The 24,804-nt window shown below is 38.9% G+C and overlaps 1 protein-coding gene across 1 annotated transcript in view; it reads left to right on the top strand.

Moving 5' to 3' along the window:
• The window catches only part of OTOGL (otogelin like), a 160,313-nt gene that overhangs the window by 103,337 nt on the left and 32,172 nt on the right, over window positions 1-24,804 (top strand). The window contains exons 35-45 of the mRNA XM_066257586.1: window positions 275-392; window positions 6,050-6,129; window positions 6,395-6,436; window positions 10,093-10,148; window positions 12,824-13,001; window positions 13,271-13,413; window positions 13,644-13,667; window positions 13,768-13,860; window positions 15,853-16,042; window positions 19,431-19,645; window positions 24,492-24,633. Coding sequence (XP_066113683.1) covers window positions 275-392; window positions 6,050-6,129; window positions 6,395-6,436; window positions 10,093-10,148; window positions 12,824-13,001; window positions 13,271-13,413; window positions 13,644-13,667; window positions 13,768-13,860; window positions 15,853-16,042; window positions 19,431-19,645; window positions 24,492-24,633 — 1,281 coding nt within the window. The remainder of the gene's footprint in view (window positions 1-274; window positions 393-6,049; window positions 6,130-6,394; window positions 6,437-10,092; window positions 10,149-12,823; window positions 13,002-13,270; window positions 13,414-13,643; window positions 13,668-13,767; window positions 13,861-15,852; window positions 16,043-19,430; window positions 19,646-24,491; window positions 24,634-24,804) is intronic.

Genomic DNA, 24,804 nt, shown 5'->3' with positions numbered 1-24,804 from the left:
CTTAAAAAAAAATTTCTTTGGCCTTTTCCAACCTTGCTTTTTAAACTATTTGGAAGACAGATTAACATTTAGATATTCAACCTGAGTATAAAATGCTTTAATCACCAAGCAATTACAGTGCTCTTTCCCCTAGCCCTGTCTTTTCCACATTATTTTCCAGCATTATTGATCAAAGAGGGGTCAGTCCCTAGAAGAATGATTATCATAACTCATTATTTTTCAAGCTGTCCATAAAAAAATAGATACACAATCTAAACTTTACTTTTTTCATTAGAAATCCAAGCAGCGGTGCCTTACAGGAGAATGTGCGAATGGCGATATGAACCGTGTGCCACTCCCTGTTTTAAAACATGTACCGACCCTGAAGCATTAGCATGTCAATTTCTTCCACCGTAAGTCATGTTTAAACATCGAATGAGCACATTCCAGCACTAGCAGACTCTTCTTTCAATGAATATTTTTTTAGATTTGAAAAAGAAATGCATTCTCAAGAATAATTTGTATGTGCTATATATTCATTCACAAGTTTGTTTTCTTTAATTCATGAAAGAATTATTAAGGGTTGGCTATGTGCTAGGTATTCTAGCTGCTAGGGACATGGTAGTGAACAAAATAGATTGTCTGCCCTTCTGTTGCTTAAATTTTGCTGGAGTGAGATAGAGAGTAAACAAACAAAAATGTAAATATATAATGTAATATATTGTCAGATGGCAATATGTGCCATAGAAAGAAAATGAAGGTCGGTAAGGGAGACAGCGTGAGGCGTGCGTGTGTATCTGCCACACAGGGTCAGGGAAGCACATGTTCACAGGCGGCGTCTGCTCAGAGATCTGAAGGCAGCGAAGGGACTGGCCATGTGAATATCTAGGGGGAAGAGCTGTTCAGTTTGAGAACAGTGCGAAAGTCCTGTGGTAAGAATGTGTTTGAAGCCCTGACTGGTTGGCTCAGTGGTAGAGCGTCGGCCTGGCGTGCGGAGGTCCCGGGTTTGATTTCCGGCCAGGGCACACAGGAGAAGCACCCATCTGCTTCTCCACCCCTCCCCCTCTCCTTCCTCTCTGTCTCTCTCTTCCCCTCCCGCAGCCAAGGCTCCACTGGAGCAAAGATGGCCCGGGCGCTGGGGATGGCTCCTTGGCCTCTGCCCCAGGCGCTAGAGTGGCTCTGGTCGCAACAGAGCGACGCCCTGGAGGGCCAGAGCACCGCCCCCTGGTGGGCAGAGCATCCCCCCTGGTGGGTGTGCCGGGTGGATCCCGGTCGGGCGCATGCGAGAGTCTGTCTGACTGCCTCCCCTTTTCCAGTTTCAGAAAAATGCAAAAAAAAAAAAAAAGAACGTGTTTGAGGTTTGTAAGGAGCCCCACTAATTGGAGCAAAGTGAATAAGACCGGAGAATCACAGTGGTAGACAAATAATACAGGACCTTATATCTTGTTGGGAGGACTTTGTCTTTTTTTTTCTGAGTAATGCCCTGGTGTGTTTTGCGCAGAGGAGTGACACGATCTGACTATTAGAAAGTTGACTCCGGCTGCTGTAGTGAGAGTGAACTACTGGGGGAAGAGAAAGACGACAGCAGACTGGCCAGTAATACAAATAAGACACCAAGGGGAAGTGGGTAAGCTGGTCGTCCTGGAGGTTATGAGAAGTGAACCGATTCTGGGTATATTTTGAATTTAGGGTTGTAGAGTATGTTGATAGATCTACTATTATTTATGAGAGAAAGAGGAGTTAAAGACTCAAGTTTTGGTCTCACCAATTTTTAAGGGGAACCATATGAAATTGCCATCTTTATAATCAAACCCAAATTCAAATGATTCAATTTAATGGAAGGGCTGGATTACCATTTATGGAGGTAAGGAAATGTGAGTAAGACTAGCTTGGAGGGAAAATCAGGAATGTGGTTCTGAGGAATTTAAATTTGAGACTAAATTCATTGGATTCATTGGATTTGGCAATCGGAGACTAGGAAGAGGCAAAATGGGGAAAAGGTGCAAATGATTTTTGGCCTGTTTGCTTTTAAGGAGTTTTTCTGTAAAGGAGTACAGAGAAATGGGATGACAGCAGGAAGGACCATTTTCAATAGAATCATTTTGCATTAGGCGTTAATGAGCTTCTATTCTATGCCAAACATCGACAGAAAACTTTCTGGTTCATCAATGAGAGCGACATAGCCCCTCTTTCAAGGAGCCCAGTGTCTTTGGGAAAGAGACAGAAACGAAAGCAAATCATGAAAGAGGGCTAGAAGAATGACAGCAACTAGCACATTGAAGTATTGACAACATGACATGCACTGTGCTAAATGATATAAATGGTAATTTCACCACTCCTCTTTTCAGGGGAGAAAATCAACTGGGACACAAAGAAGTTAAACATTTTGTCCCAGGTCACACAGTGTAGGCTGCTGAATCAGCGTTTAAGCCACTACAACCTATTGTGTATAAAGTGTTATGGGAACAAAAAAGAAAATATTTTTGCTTATTTTCTTTCTTTCTTTCTTTCTTTCTTTCTTTCTTTCTTTCTTTCTTTCTTTCGTTCTTTCTTTCTTTCGTGAGAGGAGGGGAGATAGTGAGGCAGACTCCCGCATGCACCCTTATTTTCTTAAAAAAAGAAAAGCAACCAAATTTTTCTGAAAAAGAGATGTCTTCATTTTCTGGGACCCCTCATATTCACAAACCTACGTATTTCCTTGTAGCCATTAGGACTTTGGAAATAACAGGGGCCCCCTAGTGAGGGGTGTGCTAGGGGAAGAAAGGAAGGAACAAAGGAAGAAAAGAAGGGAGGGAGGGGAAAAGAGAGGAAGGAGAAAAGGGAGGAAGAGAGGGAGGGAGGGAGGAAACAGGGCATGGCCCACCCTGGCACTGGGGAGGGAATGGAACTATATTTTCAAATGGCATTTGGCTAGTGTGTTACTTCTTGTGCCATATAAACTAGCCTGTTTGAACTCAGATCCTCAGTGCTTCCATTGTTTGGTCTGTGGCTCTCCTGAGGTTTCCCTTTTGGTATGGTCCAGATGCAGAGAAGAGGCTCAGAATGAAACTTCACCCCTGCAGAGCTATTTCTCACCTCTTCCTTTTCTCTATCTCTACACCTCTCCCTTCCCTACACTGAGGAGCCGAATTATTACTTCTCCTTGTACTTTTGTTGCTGGGTGGAAGTGGGGTCCTTCCACAGCCTCAAGGGAACCATTCTGGGGAGCAGTGTATGGAGGATAAGGTACAGCAGTAAGATTTATTGTAGAAACAAAACCAAAAGGCTGCCTTCGGGTTCCCAGGGTCTCACCTCTGCTTGTCCGGCTGTGGAAAAAGTCCAGTCTTGTCTTCATCGATCCCAGGAGAATGGCCAAAGTCCAGAGATCCTGTGCCAGTGGTTCAGTCCATGTCAAACCTTAGTTGGCTTCAGCCTTTGTCCCTGTCCAGCTGGTGTGGTCTCTGCTCCTGCCTGTGCTTTGGCTAGTGCTGCATTGCTGTACTCAGGCTTGTGCTTGGAGCCCACGTGAAGTCCCTGGGCTGCCAGACCCAGGAAGCTGCTGTGGCCACATGGAGAGAGAATGTGCTAACATCAAGCATGTGCTACTGAGCCAGGGAAACCCAGCTTTGTTAAGCTTGGGTTATATTACTGTATCTCCGGCTTAGGAAGGACCAGGTACTTTTTCAAACAAACCAATCAGTTTTCCAATCCTTCATGGGTTAGGTTTAAGTCCTCCCCTGAACTAACTCATTTCCTAGATTTTCCAGGATCTGTGTCCTTTACGCAATCCAATCTTTTCCCCAGGTTAGGCTCCCCCCCCCCCCCCCCCGCTTATGGCGCCATCTTACTTCCTACTGCACATGCCTCAAAGTAGAAGCACCTCCCCCTGTGCCATCTTGGCTTCTACTGGGCATGTGCTCAGCAGAGGAATTCCCCCTTTATTGTTTTATCTTTCTCTTGGGAATCTGGGATAATGGCTGGTTGTATGCCAGAGAGTTGGAAAACTGGTCCTTCCTTCCTGAGTGGAGAGGGAGAAAGTTAATCCCCTTGGTGGGGCAATGCTGCTATCCCTTGGGGTGACTGAAGCTGTAACTTCCAGACTTAATCAGGCTTCTTGTCCAATTCAGCTTCCCAGTTGATTAGGCTTCTTAATGTCTGATTCCCTTCACTCCCTTCCTTTATTGATATCTAGCTACACTAACACTTTCAGTCCTGAGGGGAGACTCAGGTGCTGAGCTGGGGCTTCATCAAGGCGCTGCACCCCTCCTGCACGTCTCCAACAGAATATCCCTTGTTCTGGATTGCAGCTTCTGGCATTACAGCAAGTGTTAAGAAATAAAAATATATAGTGTAAATAATAACTTTGATGAGAAAAGATGCCAGCTAGCATGCCATAGAGTCCACATGTAAATACAGTTATTTCAATTATGTGATATACCCATTAAAAGAACCATTATGCATCAGAGATATTCTACTTACCAATTACAACTTGAGTAGGTTACCCGTTGTATGTCAAAAATGAACAGAAACCTGCTATGAAGCCATTTTAAAGGAATAAGTTAGTGGCTTTTGGAAAATATTTTAAGAGGCTGGCTGTGGTTTTGATTTGCATAAAACAATTGCAAAATGATTGCATTGCATAAAAAACGTTTATTTAATTTAATGAAAACCAATTGCTCTTAGTCTTTTAGCAATCTGGTAACTTTTTTTTTTGTATAACAAGTTTAGAATTGAAGAGGAATACCATATACTGACTAAAATTGTATTTTTCAAATACATTTCATGAAATAAACTATTAGTCATATAAGCTAAACTGTTTATGTTTTAAAAACTCATTTGCAAAGGAGCTATCCGAGAGGTGGCTCTATGTGTCTCGTGTCAAAAGAGAAACGAGCTCTTCTTCGTTTTTAAGTGTGGTCCAGATTTCCTTCCACTAACAAGCGCCCTCTGGTGGCAACCCCTACACCTCGTCTCAAGTTAGTTCATTTCCATTCTGAATTGGAAAGAGGCCTTGAGTATTTTCAGTTCAAATTCTTTGCTTTATAGACGAGGCAACTGGAAATACTTTAAAATTAGAATTAAAAATATATTACAACCGGCTAGTGTATTTGAGAAGCAGATAAGCAAGGCTTTCTATAGCAATATTTGCAATAACTCTCTCTAGTATGGATGAATCTAATAATTGGCTGTACACAAAGGATTTACATTTATTTCCTTTAGATCAGAATGAATTGGATTCTGAGCTTAAACAGGATGAGAAAAAAAAAAACCACGTAATTTCAGTCATTATCTTGGCTTCATTACCTGAGAAGAAAGCATTCTGTATGGTCCCTCCTGTCTTTGGCCCATGATGCTCAAGTCCGTGGGTTCTTGAAATTTGGGACTCTTATTTGCATCTATGCCATGCACAGAGACTGGGGGTTTTAGGAAGACCACTCAATCTGAGGTTTGAAATATGGTCTCCTTAGACTCATATAACTATCTCCTCCCAGGCCACCCCTGTACAAATTTGGTCACAGGCCCTAATGTTCAGAACTGCAGCCTCTGCCCTTCCCCCTCCTCGATTTTAAAGAACTATAACCATGTCCCACCTCCATCCCCTCCACTCAAAGATTCCTAATATCCTTTCAATGAATTTAGGGCTTAATAATGGGCGAGTCAAGACACTGAAATTCTTATTTTTCCTACCAACATCTTTAAAGCAAGGATATTCAAAGGATATGCCTGTCAGCTTGGGTGAAGAAGAAGTCTGAGAATGGAAAGTACAATGAAGATAGTTTAAAATCACAATAAATAATTTCTTTTGCATTTCTACTAAGATGGCCTTAATGTGTGCCAAACATAAGTCTATGTTTTGAATGTTCTGTGTTCAAATTCTGCTTTAATCACGAATGCTATCCCTTTATGATCCACTAGCTAGTGATTTTGTAATATGGAGTATGATAGAGTGCTGACAAGTATAGCTCTCCTTAGTGCTTGACAAGGAGAATGGAAAAAATTTTGGCAGAAAATAACTTGATTGTGTATGTTAAATGCAGTATTTTTTTTTAATATTTAAACATTTTTCATTTTGATTTCTTTCCATGTAAAGGGTTGAAGGATGCTTGCCCTACTGCCCCAAAAATATGATCCTTGATGAGATCACCCTCAAATGTGTTTATCCAGGAGACTGTAAGTGTGAACCTTACTTAATTTATTCTGGAAAATAAAACATCTGAATATTTTTTTTTCTGTATGATGGCAAGTGGTTGTAAACAGAAGTCTTAGATGCATGATATACTTTCATAAGTCTTCTTCAATAACCCTTATCTCCAGCATTCCTTCTCTGTTCTCTTTACCCAAACATTTTCCTTCAAGCGAAAGCTTGCCATATGAACTCTGTGGACCTCCCTTTAAGCAAAACCGATTAAGGAAGAGTATCTTTCTTTCTTTGTAGGCATACCTCTGTTTCCCATAGAAGATGAATTAGTGTCACCAGGTAAGCCATCTCTATCCACATATACAGGAATCATTACAATTTTAGACACTAAAATAGCATTATACAATTTAAGTCTTGGCACACTTGTAGCAACTGCTGGTGTTAGTGTTATGTCACCAGCTGGAAAACCTAGTTGTCATGTTTGTTTTGTTAAGTTGCAGTACAGCGTGTCACAATTTCTAAATGGCTTCTACATTTGTCTACCTCTTCTTCTCTGTTAGGTGTAGATAACAAAGATATCTCTCTCTCTCTCTCTCTCTCTTGGTCTAGAATTAAGGTTTTATTAAACCCAACTTAAATTTTCAGAGATTAAGTAGACTTTAAAGAGCTGTTAGGGCAAATGCTATCATCCTTCAGTTGCTTCCATTCCTGTTCCTGTGCTCTGCCCCAGCTTTGGGAGGGGCACTTTGATCTCATATCCTGGTTTCACTCCCTTGCTATTGCCTCAGAAAAGGATTTAACAAATCCACTCACAGTGAGGCTTGACAAATCTAATGTATTATTTCAACCAAGATTATTATAATTCAGAAATGCTCAGATATTTATTCTTTTATTAATTTATTTCATTTTATTTAAAAAAAATTTATTTTAGTGAGAGGAGGAAAGGCAGACAGGTTCCCGCATGTGCCCCTACCAGGATCCACCCAGCAAACCCACCAGAGGGCGATGCTCAGCCCATCTGGGGCTCTTGCTCCATTGCAATTGGAGCCATTTTTTTTTTTTAAGCCTTGGCTGCAGGAGGAGAGGAAAAGAGAGAGACAGAGACAGAGACAGAGAGAGAAGTGAGAGGGGGAGGAGTGGCAAAGCAGATGGGTGCCTCTTCTGTGTGCTCTGACTGGAAATTGAACCTAGGACTTTCGCATGCTGGGCCGATGCTCTACCACTGAACCAAACGGCCAGAACCCTATTCTTTAATTTATTTGACAAGCTTTAGTTGAGCATCAGCTCTGCCAGGCTGTGTCCTGGCACTGGGGGAAGGAAGGGAAGAAGATGATTAAGTCACAGCCTTGACCCTCCAACAGCTACTGTTCCAAAGGCTATTGTGATATTACATATGGTCTCAGAAGGGTAATGGAAGGTGGAACTTGGATAGACTACTAGAAGGAGGAAGAGTGTTCCAGCAAGAAGGGGAAGCATGTGCAAAGGCCTGGAACTGAGAGGGACTATGTCACACAAAGGCCCTTGCTATCCTAACAACAGGTCTTTCAAAGTGAGAGGTACCAGACATTGATCAAAATCAGTAAGAACAGCAATTCCAGAGGCACTGATTCAGGCAGAAGCTCAATAGTGTTCCAGTTTGGAGACAAAAGCAGTGGGCTTTTATGAAAAAGGAAAGGGGTTCTGAACAAGTGTATCAATAGAAGGAAGGCATTTCTATTGGTGCAGATAATGTAACATAGTGATGTTAATTCTAAACAATGCTTTTAATTTTAAGGCCAGTAGTCATAGTATCAGTTTTCTTGTTATGCTATCTTTGCAAACAGTTTTCATGACACAGTGTTGCCCTAGGCCTGATCCAAAGGTTATTTTACCCACTTGTAACAATCCAAAGATGTGAGACATAAAAGGAGGAAGACAGTTCCTCTGGTGTGGCAGCTTTAGCTCCATTTTAAAGTGGCTCCATTTGTATTATAGCTTACAGACTTCAAGCAGGTCAGAGTATCTTGCGTGTATAGTTTGAGGGGAATTGCGATGAAAGAGAGTATCAGAGCAAGATCACAAAGGGTCCATGGTAAGAGCCCTTCAAGGATTTTTTTTCCCTGAGACAACGGCAAATCATTGAAGGATTTTAATGAGTCCAGTGCCAACTTCAAAATAATAATCTCCCTGCTACCATCACTACTATTCTAATTAGCTACCATTTATTGAGTACTTATTATGTGCCAGGCATTGCACTAAGTGCTTTGTATACATTTAATTCTTATAAGAACTCTACGAGAGAGGTGTTCTTATATATATAAATGTGATTAAAACCCAGGGCTCTGGAATCAAAATTCCAGAATTTGAATTCATCCTCAGACACTTACCAGTTCATCTCTGTGCACCTTAGTTTCCCTCTCTGTAAAATTGAAACCCAATAAATGACCTGCAGGTCTGGCTGCCTGTCACCATGGAAACCAATTACACAACACAGGTGCTGGTGAGAAGGAAAATGGTTTATTCATGCACTGAGAAGATGGGGGGGGGGTCTTCTGTACTCCAAAACCCATCCTTCTCTGGGCAGGCAGGGGATTTGATAAGGTGGGGCAAGGAGGAAGGAATGAACAGAATAGAACAAAGGAATCTGCAGGAGGGGCTGAGAGTTCTTTGCTGAAGAGACTCATCCCAGTTTGTTCAGGTAACTGATGGAAGGCCACACATTTTCCAGAGCTGGCATATCTGAAAGTTAAAGTCCCCATTCCTTTGGTTGTTGCAGGAACAGAAGCTAGTAAGTAACTTGGGATTTTTGTTTCATTTAACAAGTGTCCCAATTCTCACAGTCAAGCTGCTTTCTTTGGCCTTGAGCCAAAACTGAGAACTGCAAGCCCAAGTGCAGTGGGGTGGAGTGGGAGTGAGGGGAAGGGCCGGGCTTGTGCTGCTTCTCCTTGCTGGGATGTTCACCCTTGATGTGCCAACCGAAGGCGAACAAGCCTTTTAACTGTAATGAGAGCTGGGCCAACGGTGAAGATACAGGATTGATTATATTCATTTGATTTGTTACAGAATGTATACTGTATTCCCCCAAGTATAAGATGCAATCTTTTGGCCCTGGCCGGCTGGCTCAGTGGTAGAGTGTCGGCCTGGCGTGCGGAAGTCCCAGGTTCGATTCCTGGCCAGGGCACACAGGAGAAGCGCCCATCTGCTTCTCCACCCCCCCCCCTTCCTCTCTGTCTCTCTCTTGCCCTCCCGCAGCCGAGGCTCCATTGGAGCAAAGATGGCCTGGGCGCTGGGGATGGCTCCTTGGCCTCTGCCCCAGGTGCTAGAGTGGCTCTGTCTCTCCCCGTTTCCAGCTTCAGAAAAATACAAAAGATGCAATCTTTTCAAGAAAAATTTGGGGTCTAAAAACTGGGTGTCCTTAAATCGTATTTATATATATTTTTTACTTGCATTTCTCGCTTTTTCATGCTTGTTTTTGTGCTCATTGTTGAAGACAGTGATTCGTCATCAGACACTGATGAGGACGAGCATAATTAATGGATGGGAGTTTGGACAGTGAGGATGAGTTGTATGAATTTTATGATGAATAAAACTTGAGTTCAATAACTTTATGTAATACATTTTTAAAATATTTCGGGCCCCAAAATTAAAGTGCGTCTTATACATGCGAGTGTCTTATACATGGGGAAATAGAGTAAGCACGATTACCAAACTAGTAAGACTAACAAACTGGATTTAACATTTTTTTCAGGACTCCTTTTATATACTTTCTTTATTAGTACATTCTTATTTAGCTCTAGTATATGGCTAGTCAGACCAATATCAGTAAAGCAGTTATACAGCATATTTATTCCAAGTTACAAAATGACAAGGGTATTGTTATCTACTTCACAGGGTTCTTGTGTGGAGTACATAAAATAATCTATATAAAATTTCTTAGTGCAGTTTCAACCATATATGAACTCCATACATGATGGATACCATTTCACTAATGGAGAGAATATATTCATTTTCAACAGGTCCAGAAACGGTCAGTCCGGACTTGGTAACACCCACTCCGGGTTTGGGTTGTGAGGTATGACTGGGTAATCTCCTCAGCTATTCTGTCTTTTCCTTGATCTGTTCAAGTGTCTGTATCTCTATTTAAACGTCATTAAACTTTTCAGTGTGATTGCTAGTTTTTCTTTGCTAAAGGATAATACGAAATATGTATTACATTTTAAGAATTATTTTTAAAAGTGATTCAGATATTATTTTATCAATTAGGTTCTGGCTACACTAAAAAAAATTTGGAATGGAGCCTTAAGTGTGATTCTTTTCTTAATTTTTTTGTTTTTTTTTAAATCAAGTGAGAGGCAGGGAGGCAGAGAGACAGGTTCCCACATGCACCCGACCTGGATCCACCTGGCAAGCCCCCTAACCTGCAATACTCTGCCCATCTGGGGTCATTGCTTTGTTGCTAGGCAGCAGAGCTATTTTTAGCGCCTGAGGTGAAGGCCATGGAGGCATCTTCAGTGCCTGCCTGGGGTCAAGTTGCTCATTTGAGCCATGGCTGCAGGAGGGAAAAAGAGAGAGAGAGAGAGAGAGAGAGAGAGAGAAAGGGGAGGGGAAAGGGTGGAGAAACAGATGGTTGCTTCTCTTATGAGCCCTGACTGGGAATTGAACCCAGGAATTACACAAGCTGGGCTGACACTCTACCACTGAGCCAGCCAGCCAGAGCCTTAAGTGTGATTCTTTAATAAAAAGTTATTTAGTGTGGTTTTTTTTATAAGTCAGGCATTCAAAGGTATTTATTAAGTAGCTACTATGTGTCAGGCACTGTGCAAGATAACAAAGATACAGTCTTTATCAGAGAAAGATAAGGTGATTGAACTTCAGAGCCTGTAATTGTCTGGGCTAACATTTGAGCACTTACATTCTTACTCCAAGTATGTCACTTGTTCTGATAAACTTAATTATTTATACAACCAATATTTATGTAGCATTATTTCTTGCCAGGCAGTATTAGGTGCCATGGATAAAACAATATAAAAGCAGAGAAAAATTCTTGTGTTTATAGAGTTGATGTTCTGTTGTAGGTTCTGAGACAACTAATAAGCAAAATAAGTTACTGTGTCTTATACAATTTTAGAGAGTACTGCTAAGGAGCATAATAAAACTATTTTCAGTGAAATAGTAAAAAACGCTAAATAATAAGGCGATTTTGGAATGTAAGATATGAAGAAGGCCCTGGCCGGTTGGCTCAGCGGTAGAGCGTCAGCCTGGCCTGTGGAAGTCCCGGGTTCGACCCCCGGTCAGGGCACACAGGAGAAGCACCCATCTGCTTCTCCACCCTTCCCCCTCTCCTTTATCTCTTTCTTCCCCTCCCACAGCCAAGGCTCCATTGGAACAAAGTTGGCCCCGGCACTGAGGATGGTTCCATGGCCTCTGCCTCAGGCGCTAGAATGGCTCCCATTACAGTGGAGCAATGCCCTAGATGGGGCAAGCATGGCCCCTGCTGGGCATGCTAGTGAGGGGCGGGGGTCCCGGTTGGGCAGGAGTCTGGCTGTCTGCCTCCCCCCTGCTTCTCACTTCAGAAAACTACAAAAAAAAAAAAAAAAGATAAAAAGGAAATGAAGAAGCTGAGAGAGTGAGTTCTGCAGAGAACCAAAACAGTAGTGTTCTAGGCGGGGGGACCTGCCAGTGCAAAGGCCTGAGAAGGCTCTGAGGTGAGAACTTACCTGAAATATTAAAAGAATAATAAGGAGGTCATTAAGTAAAGAAATCAAATAGTAGCAAGAAATCAAATAGTAGCAAGTACATTAATTAGATTATGTAAGGCCTTAATGATGATTATAAAAGCCGTGGCTTTTTCTCTAATGATGGGATATGGAATGAGATATTTTTGAGCCGAGAAGTTACAAGACAATTTGTTTCAGGATTATTTTAGCTGCTATGCTGAGAGTAAGGTGAAGGAGACAACAGAATGAGTAGGAGGTTATTGCGGGAATTTCAGCAAAAGATAACGGTGGCCTGGACTCAGTGGACGGTGATGAGAAATGGCCTGGATTCTGGGTCTATTTTGAAAATATAGGGCACAAAATTTGCTGAATGATTGGATGTGGAGTGTGAGTGAAAGAGAAGCATCAAGAATTCTAAGATTTTTGCCTTCAGTGACTGAAAGATAAAGTGGACATTTATCCAGATGACAAAACTGTAGGAAGTGAAAGTCTTGGAGGGTATATATCGCAAGAGTTCAGCTTTGCCACGTAAAGACTGAGGTTCCTTTTAGTATCTAAACTCTGTGGATACGCAGATCTGGTTAACATAGAGTTTACCTCAGAGGGTTGTTGTTGTGGTAATGAAATGGGTGAACTGTTTATCTTTCAAAAGCAGTCATTTTTAGGAAATGTACACTATAGGCAATGTGGAAAGGAAATTTTTAAAATATATGCCATGAAATATTACTCAGCAACAAAAAGAATGAAATCTTGCCATTTGTGAGAACATGGGTGGACCTGGAGGGTGTCATGCTGAATGAAATAAGCCAGAGGAAGACAAGTACCATATGACTTTATATGTGTGCAATCTAAAAACAAAACAAGTGAATGAACTAAACCGGTCTAAACAGAACCAAACCCGTAGATACAGAAAGCAAGCTGAGGGTTGCCTGAGGGGGATAAATGAAAAAAAAAAAAAACACATTGAAAACATTAGTTGAAAATAGGAGAAAAAAAACCTCACCAATTTTCTTTTCCTTTCTATTAACAGCCTCAACAATTTGATCCTGTTTATAATTGTAGCCAATATATATGTATTAATACAGAATGGAAGTTGTACAACTGGTCTCTTAATTGCCCGAAGGACTTGGAAGTTCCCGACTGTGGTTTCCGGGGAAGGCCTGTTCAAGTGAACGCTGATATTTGCTGCCCTGAGTGGGAGTGTCCTTGTAGGTTTGCATTTCTTGCATGGCAATCATTTTTTGATCAGGAGGAGACTGTTATTATTTTGAACCCATCAGTCACCTCATTAAGCCAAAGTTCCTGTTGAACATTGTTCATTTTTGATTTATGATATTGGTTCCCAGTATGTAACTTTTAGATTTGCTTTTTGTCAAACATAATAAGACTAATGTAAAAGATTTTTAAGGAGATATTATTACTGCAAATACAAATAATTAGTTAATAAGCTATATTTACTTTCCACCTATTTTTTTAGGTCGGTGTTCCATGTTGTCAGAACTGAGCATTATTACATTTGATGGAAACAATGCAGCATTATATAGTATGGCTTCTTATATCTTAGTAAGAATTCCTGAAGAAATTATAGTTGCTCATATTGAAAAATGTTCCGTAAATCTGGTAAGTCATAATACTTTCTTTTGTCCTTTCTTCATAAATCTATAGCTGAAGTGTGTTGCAACATTAGTTATTCTCAAGAAGAGGCTCAATAACTTACTGAGATTTTTCTTCTGGCAATTAAAAAAATGTTTTATTTGAATATATTTAGAGACATGTAATAGTAATACAAATAATGTTTGTGAAAGTCAAGTGTATTTTTTTTCAAAAGTATTTTTATGCTTCTTTTTCAGAATGAAAACTCACTTAAAAAGCCAGTGAGTATTTACAAACTGTTTAGTAAACTCCTTCTGTTTATTGAAAAAAGTATGTTTAACTTTACAAAGTTTTGTTTATTTATTTATTTTTCAAATTAAGGCTTCCTCTGAAAGAATCTCTGGACTTTGTTTTAAGAAGTTAAATTTGACAACATCTGTACACAAAATACTTGTCTATCGAGCAGCAAGAAAGGTAAGAATACAAAGCTTAAAAATGTCTTTACATTGGATGAAATTAAGAAATTATATAAATACCATTATTTCCAAAAAGAGAGAGAATTGAACTTAGTGGCACTTTATTACTATTATGTCTAGTCATTGTTTTCATGGGAAGTCTAGAAGGGTTTTTTAATATTACACATATTTCTCCTTCCATAATGGGCTAACTGCTGCAAATATTACTCCCCTTGTACGGTTAACTCTAACAACCATTTTAGCTATGCTAAAGCCTTCTTGGATGAAGTGGGTGGCCAATCTTCTCGGTGTCAGAGTTCATGTTCATGCCACAAATAAAATAAAATGGAAATGATGTAAAGAAAAGGGACTGGGAATGGTTGGAAAAAGCAGTAGCCAGAACACCAGAATGAAGACCACCAGGATAATAAAGAAGGAAGAATTTTGAAATGTTGATGCCATTAATTTTTTCAGTGAATAAGTGATAGCTAAAATAAGAAAATATAAAGGAATAGTTAACCTTATTGAAATATACTGAAGAAGAACTAGGTATCATAAAAAAACTTGGAACAGATTTAGTCTTATAGTAAAAAAAAATTAAAAATAATTTATAATATAAAAAATGTATATATTCCTTGGGATAGGATGAGGTATAAGCTGATTCTAAATGGTTCTTTCAAAAATATAAGAAAATAATGTGTCAAGATTTTGCTCAAAGTGGCTGAGATGTTATAAGCTTTCTGGAAATAATTCTATTAGCACAGGACCATTAATTCTAGATTAGAAATAGTATTTAAATAATATTAAAATATGATAAGGTATTAGTTTAATTTTAAGTAAAACTTTGAAAATATATGATTGAGGTACTTTTTGAATGGTAGCATTTGTATATGCCTTTGATTTTGATGGGATTAGGTGAATGGGAATTAGACTCAAACCTGGTCAGTGCTATTATTGTAAGCAATGGGCAGACATTTGGGCATTTATTTTTGGCCTTAGCTGAATGAACTCTCACTGGTCATATATTCAGTTAAAAACGAATTAATCTTAAAAATCATTTAGTGAGAGTTTACATGATAAAAACAACACAGGTCCTGACCTCAAGTTACTTGTAGTTGTGTGTGGGCTGCATGAATGTAATCATCTGCAAATTAGAAAGCAGTAGGAGGTATAGTGACAGAGTTATGGCCAAGACATTATGGAAATAAAAAAAGAAGGGTCATTTAGTGCAGTTTATTAGGAGGGTCAAATAAGTATTTTTAGAGGAGTTGACACATAGAATAAATTTTAAAGAATGAGTAGAAATTAACAGGCAAGTAGAAGGATGTTTTAGTTCAAAGGTGGCAATATGAGAAAGATATAAAGATGAGCAATTGGATGGTTAGTCAGGTATAACTTCAACAAACTAACTCCTGGTTACAGCTGTGGTTCCACAGCATTGTTTTCCAAAGAATAACCCTTGGATTGACTACATTTGTATTACCAAAAGTACATGCTAAAAATACAGTCTGAAGTCCCATCCAAACCTAAGGATTAGAAGAGCTGTGAATTCTAATTTTTGCCAACCTTGACAGATGTTGTTATAAATGTTATAGTTAATTAAACACTGATTTAGAAGACCAAAGAAAGAACCAGATTAAAGAAAATATCCTGAAAGTAACTTTATTATCTTAAATTTATAGTTATAAGTAATAGTGTAATCAACTTATATTGGGGAAAGTAGACAGAAAAACTTACATCACAGAAAAAAGTTAAATTTTGAAGAGAATAAGGGTCAATGAGGTTAAATAAAATACTGAATATGGCAAGACACAGCAAAAAAAATAAAATAAATGAACTTAGATGTTATGAGGAGCTGTGGCAGAACCAGAGAAACAAACTTTTAAAAAACTTAAAATATAATTTATATCAATTCAGAAGAAATGGAAAAATCTGAGATCTCCTAATTTTAATATGTGTATATTTAAATAAACATTTTTCTAACAGATGTAAATGCATCATGTACTTGCAGGTAGAAGTGGATTCTATCGTGGTACCTTTGCCCTTTTCAAATGAAGACCTGTTGATAGAGGACTCTGGTACTATGTACGTGATTACAACTCCAGCTGGACTAATTGTAAAGTGGGCTCATCTTACAGGAATCTTAGACATTCATTTTGGCTTTCAATTTAACTTGTCATCTTATACAGAGGGGCTTTGTGGTAAGCACAGCTCTTCAAATTTCAATTTCTTCTTTTCTTTCCTGTTCCCATTACACTGTTTTGACCCCTAATGCATACTATTTTTGATTTAAGATGTGATATTCATGTTCAGTGTCCCAGGTGAATATTGAAGGAAGTAATGGCTTCCAATGCTAAGAAGCAAGAAATAACAGTTCAATTATGGGTATTTTATGGAGCTATATGCCTACCACTATTATTACAACAGTTGTTATATTCTTACTAGGTCATCTTCATTAAGCATTAATGAGGTGTCAGGCACTATTCTACAAATTTTAACTCAATTATTTCTAACTATAGCTCTATGAGTAGGCACTAGTATTAATTTGTAAGTGATGAAAATGAGGCATAGAAATTTTAAAGTCTTGAAATAACTTTTTTTTTTTTTTTTTTTTTGTATTTTTCTGAAGCTGGAAACGGGGAGAGACAGTCAGACAGACTCCCGCATGCGCCCGACCGGGATCCACCCGGCACGCCCACCAGGGGCAACGCTCTGCCCACCAGGGGCCGATCCTCTGCCCCTCTGGGGCGTTGCTCTGTTGCGACCAGAGCCACTCTAGCGCCTGGGGCAGAGGCCAAGGAGCCATCCCCAGCGCCCGGGCCATCTTTGCTCCAATGGAGCCTCGGCTGCAGGAGGGGAAGGGAGAGACAGAGAGGAAGGAGAGGGGGAGGGGTGGAGAAGCAGATGGGTGCTTCTCCTGTGTGCCCTGGCCGGGAATCGAACCCGGGACTTCTGCACGCCAGGCCGACGCTCTACCACTGAGCCAACTGGCCAGAGCCTGGTGAGTGTTTTTTTAGTTTGAAATCTTGAAAACTATAGACAAGAAATACAATATTCTGACAAATTGTTAAAGTTTTATTATAAAGTGTAAAGCCTAGATATACCTTTACACCTAAATTTAATATCAGAATACAATGTAGGGCAAAAGTAGGTTGATAGCTGTTCGTATGGAAAGTAATACAAGCAATAATAATACAAGAATAAACTGTTTTGTGAACTCACAACTGTACACTTACTTTTGCCCCGCCCTTTATGTTACATAGATACAAAAAGTTTCAAGCCAAAGGAAACAAATTAGAAACATATCTTCATACAAAACAAAATAAAAAAGAATAATACTGGCTCTAGTGTCTGCTGGAAAGTTACGAAACGTTATTCCTTTTTTCAGCGCCGTGCTTAAAATGGGAATAGTAATATCCCTTCAAGATTGTTGCTAGAATTGCTTGTGAAAGTGATTGTAAAAACACTTAACACATTGCTTAATAGTCAACAAATGTTAATGCAAATATATCTATGTTGATCTCATTAATATATTTGAATAAAAGTTTATGGATTATCTTCTGAAAATCTGACACTAAGCTTGATGTAGACAACTCAAAATAAATGCAGTCCTTGCTCTCACTAATTAAACAAAATACCTATATTTCTTTTTTAAAATGTAAAGCATTTAGTGGAAAGATTGGTCAAAATGGTTTTATATTTCATTCCTTTTTAGAGTATGTCACACATGGCATAAACTGCTATGATGACTAAACAAGTTTACTGTAAAAATAGTTATTATTGAATATAGAGTATTGAATATAAACAACCTAATAGTTTTTATGAAGTAATAACTCAGAGACTTTGCAAATACATATTTTCTACTATGATCTATCATTTGTTTGCTATGAATTATTTGATTTTTTTTCTCCCATCTCAGTTCGTGCTTTTTTTGAAGGTAGACACTTTGATAACTAGATTCTCTGAGCTAATCACTGTAGAGAAGGGGCTAACCAAGGGTCGCTCCCCAGACTCCCAACCTCCACATTGGGGAAGGAGTTAAAGGGAAATCTGGGTGCTGTTGGGATCCTAGCTTGGGTGCTGGCTAATAAAGTTGTAGTGGATTAGTGTGTGACCCAAGTTGAGCATGGACACTAAACTAGGAGGTCTATACTGACTCCTTGATTTACACAGCACTGAAGTCTGCAGAGGTGATGGTTGAAGTCACAATGAAAACATATTTTACTAGCAATTACCTATCTTTAGAAGAATTAGGCTTAAAAAATAGTAGCTGCTTTATAGTATAGTTCACTTGAGTGTTTTTTGTTTTGTACTGCACTCAGTCCTCTGTATATTTACGGGGCTGGGACATCTACAGCAGCAGCATGTATTGATAATGATATAAGATTTGATTCTGGAAAAAATGTTTAACTCACTTCTTTTTTTTTCTTCATTTTTCTGAAGCTGGAAACAGGGAGAGACAGTCAGACAGACTCCCGCATGCGCCCGACCGGGATCCACCCGGCACGCCCACCAGGGGCGAAGCTCTGCCCACCAGGGGGCGATGCTCTGCCCATCCTGGGCGTCGCCATATTGCGACCAGAGCCACTCTAGCGCCTGAGGCAGAGGTCACAGAGCCATCCCCAGCGCCCGGGCCATCTTTGCTCCAATGGAGCCTTGGCTGCGGGAGGGGAAGAGAGAGACAGAGAGGAAAGCGCGGCGGAGGGGTGGAGAAGCAAATGGGCGCTTCTCCTGTGTGCCCTGGCCGGGAATCGAACCAGGGTCCTCCCCACGCTAGGCCGACGCTCTACCGCTGAGCCAACCGGCCAGGGCTTAACTCACTTCTTTTATAACTGGAGCCATGGGGACTAAAGGAAATAATGTCTTAAGCTAGGGTGGGATTCAGGTAAATTGTGATCAGGGTTCCAGATGCATTTCTCTGTATTTCCCTTGGCTCTGCACTACACTGGATGAAGAGTAAGCCCTATCCTCGTCTGGCCTTCCTCAAGAAAGTTAGGCTATAGCAGGTCAAAGCACAATAGCCATCACTTGGCCATGTCATCCCAAGGAAGGAAGATTGTTTATGTCCTAGAATTTCCAGGTCAAATCCTCAGCTTGGCAATACTTATCTTAATGTTGGACAAATCTATGTGTCTAGTGACTGCTGTCTGGTTTTTCCCTGGATTACTTGTAACAATTTTTAATATAAGGTGTAAAGATTACCTTTATGTCAGCCGGGCCCCTTTTCTGGAGTGGTGTTATGCACGAGGTAATAGGGCAGGGATGGTTTCTCAAGGAATAACTTAATGTTTTCAGGCAGGGTTTTCTTGGGGAAGTGGATGCTTGAGGGGGCAATCACCAAAAGTCCACTATTATGAGGAATATTTGACAGATCTAAGAACTTGTTCTTAAATTAAGAGGTAGTGCTAATAGTGGAAAAGAATTAGGACAGAATCAATCCCCTATTTCTTTACCTTCTACAATCCTTTCATAGTTCTTGATTTCTAGGCTCACTAACCTTAATCCATTATTATGATGATTTAATTCTGCTGCCTACATTTGGTTTAAGTAAAAAAAAATTTTTCTTCCAAACATTACATATCTTTTTAGGAATTTGCAATGATGATCCAGATGATGATCTAAGGATGCAAAATGGCACAATTATTACGAATATGGAAGACATAGAATTATTTATTGAGAGCTGGGAAATTGAGAAATTATTCAAAGTAACAACAAGAAGACCTGTTAGGAATTGTACTGAGCATGATTGCACTCAGTGCCTGGAGTTATTAAATAGAAGAGTTTTCGTTCCATGCCATGATAAAGTAAGTTGAAAGTGACCATAAATAAGAACTGTCATGTTAGACATATTGAGAGTAATGCCAATAAGTTCCTGTTCTTGCCATGATGCTCTTTTACCCAGAAGAGTGTACCCCCCAGCCTTCTGTCATTATGCTTTGGAATTCACAATCAATTCCTGTTCGTAGATTTATAGAGACAGAAAGAATAATTATCTTTCTTCTCTCTATGTTTTTTTCAGAGCTATGCCTACAGCTTTCCAGAAACATGAAATTCCATCCTGTGAATCAATGCCCCTAGGGGAAAGAGATCCATGTCAGTTGCTAACCCAGTATAGAAACCAAGACAATGAGTGTATAATCAATTCCCTAGCATTTTGGCCTCTTAGGTGTATGTATACTTGGAATAGAACTTGTCACATATTCAATTTAATCGTTCTTTATTAGTCTCTAACTTTCTGACTTCAGGTGACTATTAGGTATTTTCAATAACCTGTACATTAAAAAAGATCCATTATTAGACACAAAGGACAAATACAGCCTTTCATGAATTATTTAATGAAAGGATAGTGAGCATCTAGCACCGATTAAGCATTGGGTTATACTCCTGCCATCCTAAGATGAATAAGACTTCTCCTTGTCCTCAAGGAATCTAGTGGGAAGGAAGGCCTGTGAGTAGATACATAGCAAGATACACTATGGAGGTACAGAGAAGCCCAGGTTTGGACAAAACTCCCCAGCATTAAAGATATTTGAATTGTTTGGAAGAATGTATTTTCCAGGAGAGAGAAGGGAGAAATGGAGACCTAGGCAGATAAAACCACATGTGTAAGAGCAAGCTTGGTGTACCAGCCCATATTAGGAAAACACTGGAAGTTTCCGGTAGGACAGGTGGACAGGAAGGCCTGGGAAGAAGAGGGAGGGAACTGCTAGAGCAGAAAGGAGCTCGCTGTGAAGTGCAGACGGAAGCTGCAGTTTCAGCCGCCCTCTGACTTTCCCTGAGGACAACGGCCAAGAGTGTGAGATCAGGGACGAAAATGACAATATTTCTGGAGCTTCGGTTTTACTTAGAGACTTGGATGCAAATAAGTTTTAAATGTTTCCATTTCTCAATGCATGCATACAAAAATGAAAAAGAATTTGGAAATACCTTTTAACTAATTTCAGTGTCATTTTATTCTGTCTTGATTTTTGAAGATTGCATTTTTAACTGGGAATGTGGAAGGTTGATTAAATCAGGAAACTTTTCAGGTTATTATTCAGGGCATAGGGAGGAATACAGGATAACATTTGCTCTGTGATGGCCTCAGCTTTTCCCTTGGGTTCTTTCCAGTAAATCTGATGGCAAAAGAAAGGAATGCTCATATTTCAATTGCCTTACTTCCAGTGGTGGGATTCAGCCGGTTCGCACCGGTTTGGCAGAACTGATACCCAATTTTTTGTTGAGTTTGGCTAATGGGTTGTTAAAATGGCACTTGTCATCAGGGTTCTTCTAGAGTGGTGCTTGGGCTGCTGCCCAATGTGGAAATCACAAATTTACATTCCTTACTCTTTTTTAATGTTCATCTGCACAGCAGTGTATTCTAAGCGCCCGTAGTAATGTTCATTCCATCCATAGGTGAAAAAAATTTGACAGAACTACGTTTGTAATATTCATTTATTCATTTCATAAAACTCATTATACCTTTTGATGAGATACTACATTTTATTCCCTCCTGTTTGTTAATTCAGCAAACAAACACATAATGTAAAGAGTAAAAGTGCCAAAGAACCAGGGGGTGACAAGCTGTCTTCGAAAATATCTTAAAATAACAGTTTTATTGTTTTTTGTCAGGTATTATTTAATATTTTTTCATTAATATTTTAAAACTTTCTGATAGCATAATCTAGTTTTGTGTACCTCTTTTATTCTTATTTAAGTATTAAATGCATGAAACAAATTACCTTTTGGTATATCATTTTTTATACTTAAAATTGTCATTAGGGCAGAGAACTGGTTACAAAATTATTTGAATCCCACCACTGCTTACTTCTAACCTTTGTCTTTTCTTGCAAGTCACCTTGTAGTAGGCAGATGATCTTTTAAAAATGGAAACAGGATTGTATTATTCCTCTACCTGAAACCTGCCAATGTCTTTCACTTAAGCTTATGAGTATATTCTGAACTTCTCAGGGCTTACCAGGTCCTCTTTCTCTATGTGCTGGCCCACCCATTTCTAGACTTTTTCCTTTCAACTCTTTGAATATTCCAAGGTTTTTCTGTCCATAGACCTCTCTGCTTGCCATGACCATGGCTGGAATACTTCCCTCTTTTGACTATTTTAGCATGGCAGGGTGATTCTTCTTGACTCACTAAAAGGTTTTCTTAAACTGAAACTCACAAGGCCGAGAACTGTATATTCAGTTCCTCATGCATAGCATAGTGCCTGCTGTGTAGTTAGGTGCTTAATAAGTTATGAAAGTACGCATAAATAACGAGTGATGGAGGATATAGGAGAATCAGCATTTTGGGGTTAAGTGGAAAAGGGCTATAATTTTTTATTTTGAGTAAGTTTAAGTGTGTGGGACTTTAAAGCAAAAACATCCAGGAATAAAAATACTTGTAAACATAATTCTGGCACTCAGGAGATAAGCTGAGGCCTGAGATCAGATTTGTGGAGTTATTAATAAAGTTTAAAAAAATAATAATTAATGTGTGGTGTGCCAGACTCTTTCCTATACACTTAACATATATTAACTAACAACAATCTTAAGAAGTAGTAGACTTATTATTCTTAAAATTATTTTTATTGATTCTAGAGAGAAAAGAAGGAAGGGGGGAGAGAGAAAGAGAGAGATTTGTTGTTCCACTTTCTTATATATTCATTGGTTGATTCTTGTATGTTCCCTCAATGGGGATGGGACTTGCAACCTTAGCATATTGGGATGATGTTCTAACCAACTTAGCTACTTGGCCAGGGCAGTAGGCTTATTATAAACTCTAGCTGTTGAATAAACCAACACAAAGATTTAAATGCCCAAGATGTGGTAGAGACTGTGAAAATGGGTCATCTCAGGAAGAGCATTTGTAATGAGTAACCATGACCAGTGAAGACGAAGTCTAAAGAAATCCTCACAATGAGAGGCAGAAGAGAAGAAAAATGAACTGATGAACAGGCAGTAGGGAACCATACCCTTTAAGGCAAAAGACAGGGTTCTAAGGAACAGGAAGTGCTAATTGCATCATCACCCTCTGAGAGGTTGGGGAAGGTTTAGAATATCAGTACTCCCAGGATTTGACAATTAGGAAGCCCTGATGACCATTGCAAATACTCTGTACAAAGTAAAGTGGTTAGAAACTGAGGAGAGTCAATAAAGGAGATTAAAATGGAAGTAGAATCTTGATTTTTATAGATATGGACTTTGAAGAAGAAATGATGTGCCATGAAAAATACTAAGCATTTTATCGAACACTTTGACCTATGTCAGAATTTAGCATCTGAATGTAGATGCTTCGGGGAGGAAGAAGATGGCAGCAGAGTAGGTGATGTTACGCTCACCTCCCAGGTCTGAATTGGGATTACAACTAAATTATAGAATAATCAACCTGGATGTAGATGTTTAGTATGTTTGCTGAAAGAATGAGTACAGAGAAAAATTGGAATAAAGGTCATTACAAGTTAAGTTATTTAGATTTCAGGCATTTCTAGATAAAATATAACAATCTGTAGAAAAAAATGGGAACCTAACTAAATTGAGGTGTGTGAAATTAAATAAATTATTTAAGCAACATATAATATTAATATACTTTTTTTGAGAAGCATTTATAACCTCATTTAGTGAGGAATGCCATGTATCATTACAGAAAGCTTCCAGAGCTTCCACTTTTATCTATAATAGATCAAAGTCTTATTCAGTATACAGAAAAGACAATTATTACCCAAACTGTAATATCAGAAATGGATTTTTGCTAGATCAACATGCCCTGATTCTTTTCCACCTTTTTAAATCAATTTATTTTCACTACAGCTGATGTGCAATATTATACTAGTCTCAAGTGTATGACATAGTGATTAGATATATATATTCCTTGCAAAGTGTTCAGCTCAATAAATCTTAACACCATATAGTTATGTGTTACCAAGTTATTGACCATATTCCTTATGCTGTAGTTTATATCCTCATGACTATTTTCTACCTTTCAATTTGTATTTCTCAATCCCTTTTACTTTTTTTGACCCATATTCCTAAACCCCTCCCATCTGGTGACCATTTATTTGTTCTTTTTATGTATAAGTTTATTTCTGTTTTGTTCATTTATTTATTTTGTTTTTTAGATTCCACACAGGAGCAAAATCATACAGTATTTGTTTTTCTCTGTCTGACTTATTTCATATAGCATAATATTCTCTAGTTCCATCCATGTTGTTGCAAATGGTTAGATTTCATTCTTTTCCATAACTAAATAATATTCCATTGTATATATGTACCGCTGTTCTTTATTCATTCATCTATCAATGGAAACTTAGGTTGCTTCCATATCTTAGCTATTGAAAATAATTCTGCATTGAACATCACAGTGCATATATCTTTTCAAATTAGTGTTTTGTATTTTTCTGGATAAATACCCCAAAGTGGGATTCTTTTTCATCTTTAGAAGATAGATTTGCATAGATTAATGCAGGTAATATATATGTTCTCTAAAATGTGTTTTAAAATATTATAAATTTAGAGGTGACATCTAGTACTATGAAGTTTTGCAACTTTGAGGTCAAAGAGGAACCATAATGAATATTAACTTGCTACTCTGGTTCTCCACATAGCATTGGTCTAGCTTAGGGCCTTTAGAGAAATAGAACAACATAACTTATCTCAAGGTACAACGTATTTCTAGGTTCCGCCACAAAACTTTTGTGAAAAGATGTGGATCAATTATACCAATTCTTGGAACCATGAATGTGATGCACCTTCTGCATATGTGGCTCTGTGCAACAATTTTGACATCTGTATTCAGTGGAGAACACCTGATTACTGTTGTAAGTAGTACACTTGAGATAATATTTTCCAACAGCAGAATAACAGTCCATTTTTGCACTCACTTCTTTATCTTTATTTTTATTTTTCATCACAAAGTAATTTGGTAAGAGTAAGTGCATATAAGTCTAACCTAGAGGTTAAGAGGTCAGCTTTCCCACGTAGGCAACTTC

This window comes from Saccopteryx bilineata, chromosome 2 (assembly GCF_036850765.1).
Source record: "Saccopteryx bilineata isolate mSacBil1 chromosome 2, mSacBil1_pri_phased_curated, whole genome shotgun sequence".
Taxonomy (NCBI): Eukaryota; Metazoa; Chordata; class Mammalia; order Chiroptera; family Emballonuridae; genus Saccopteryx; species Saccopteryx bilineata.
This window is presented reverse-complemented; position numbering and strand designations above follow the sequence as displayed.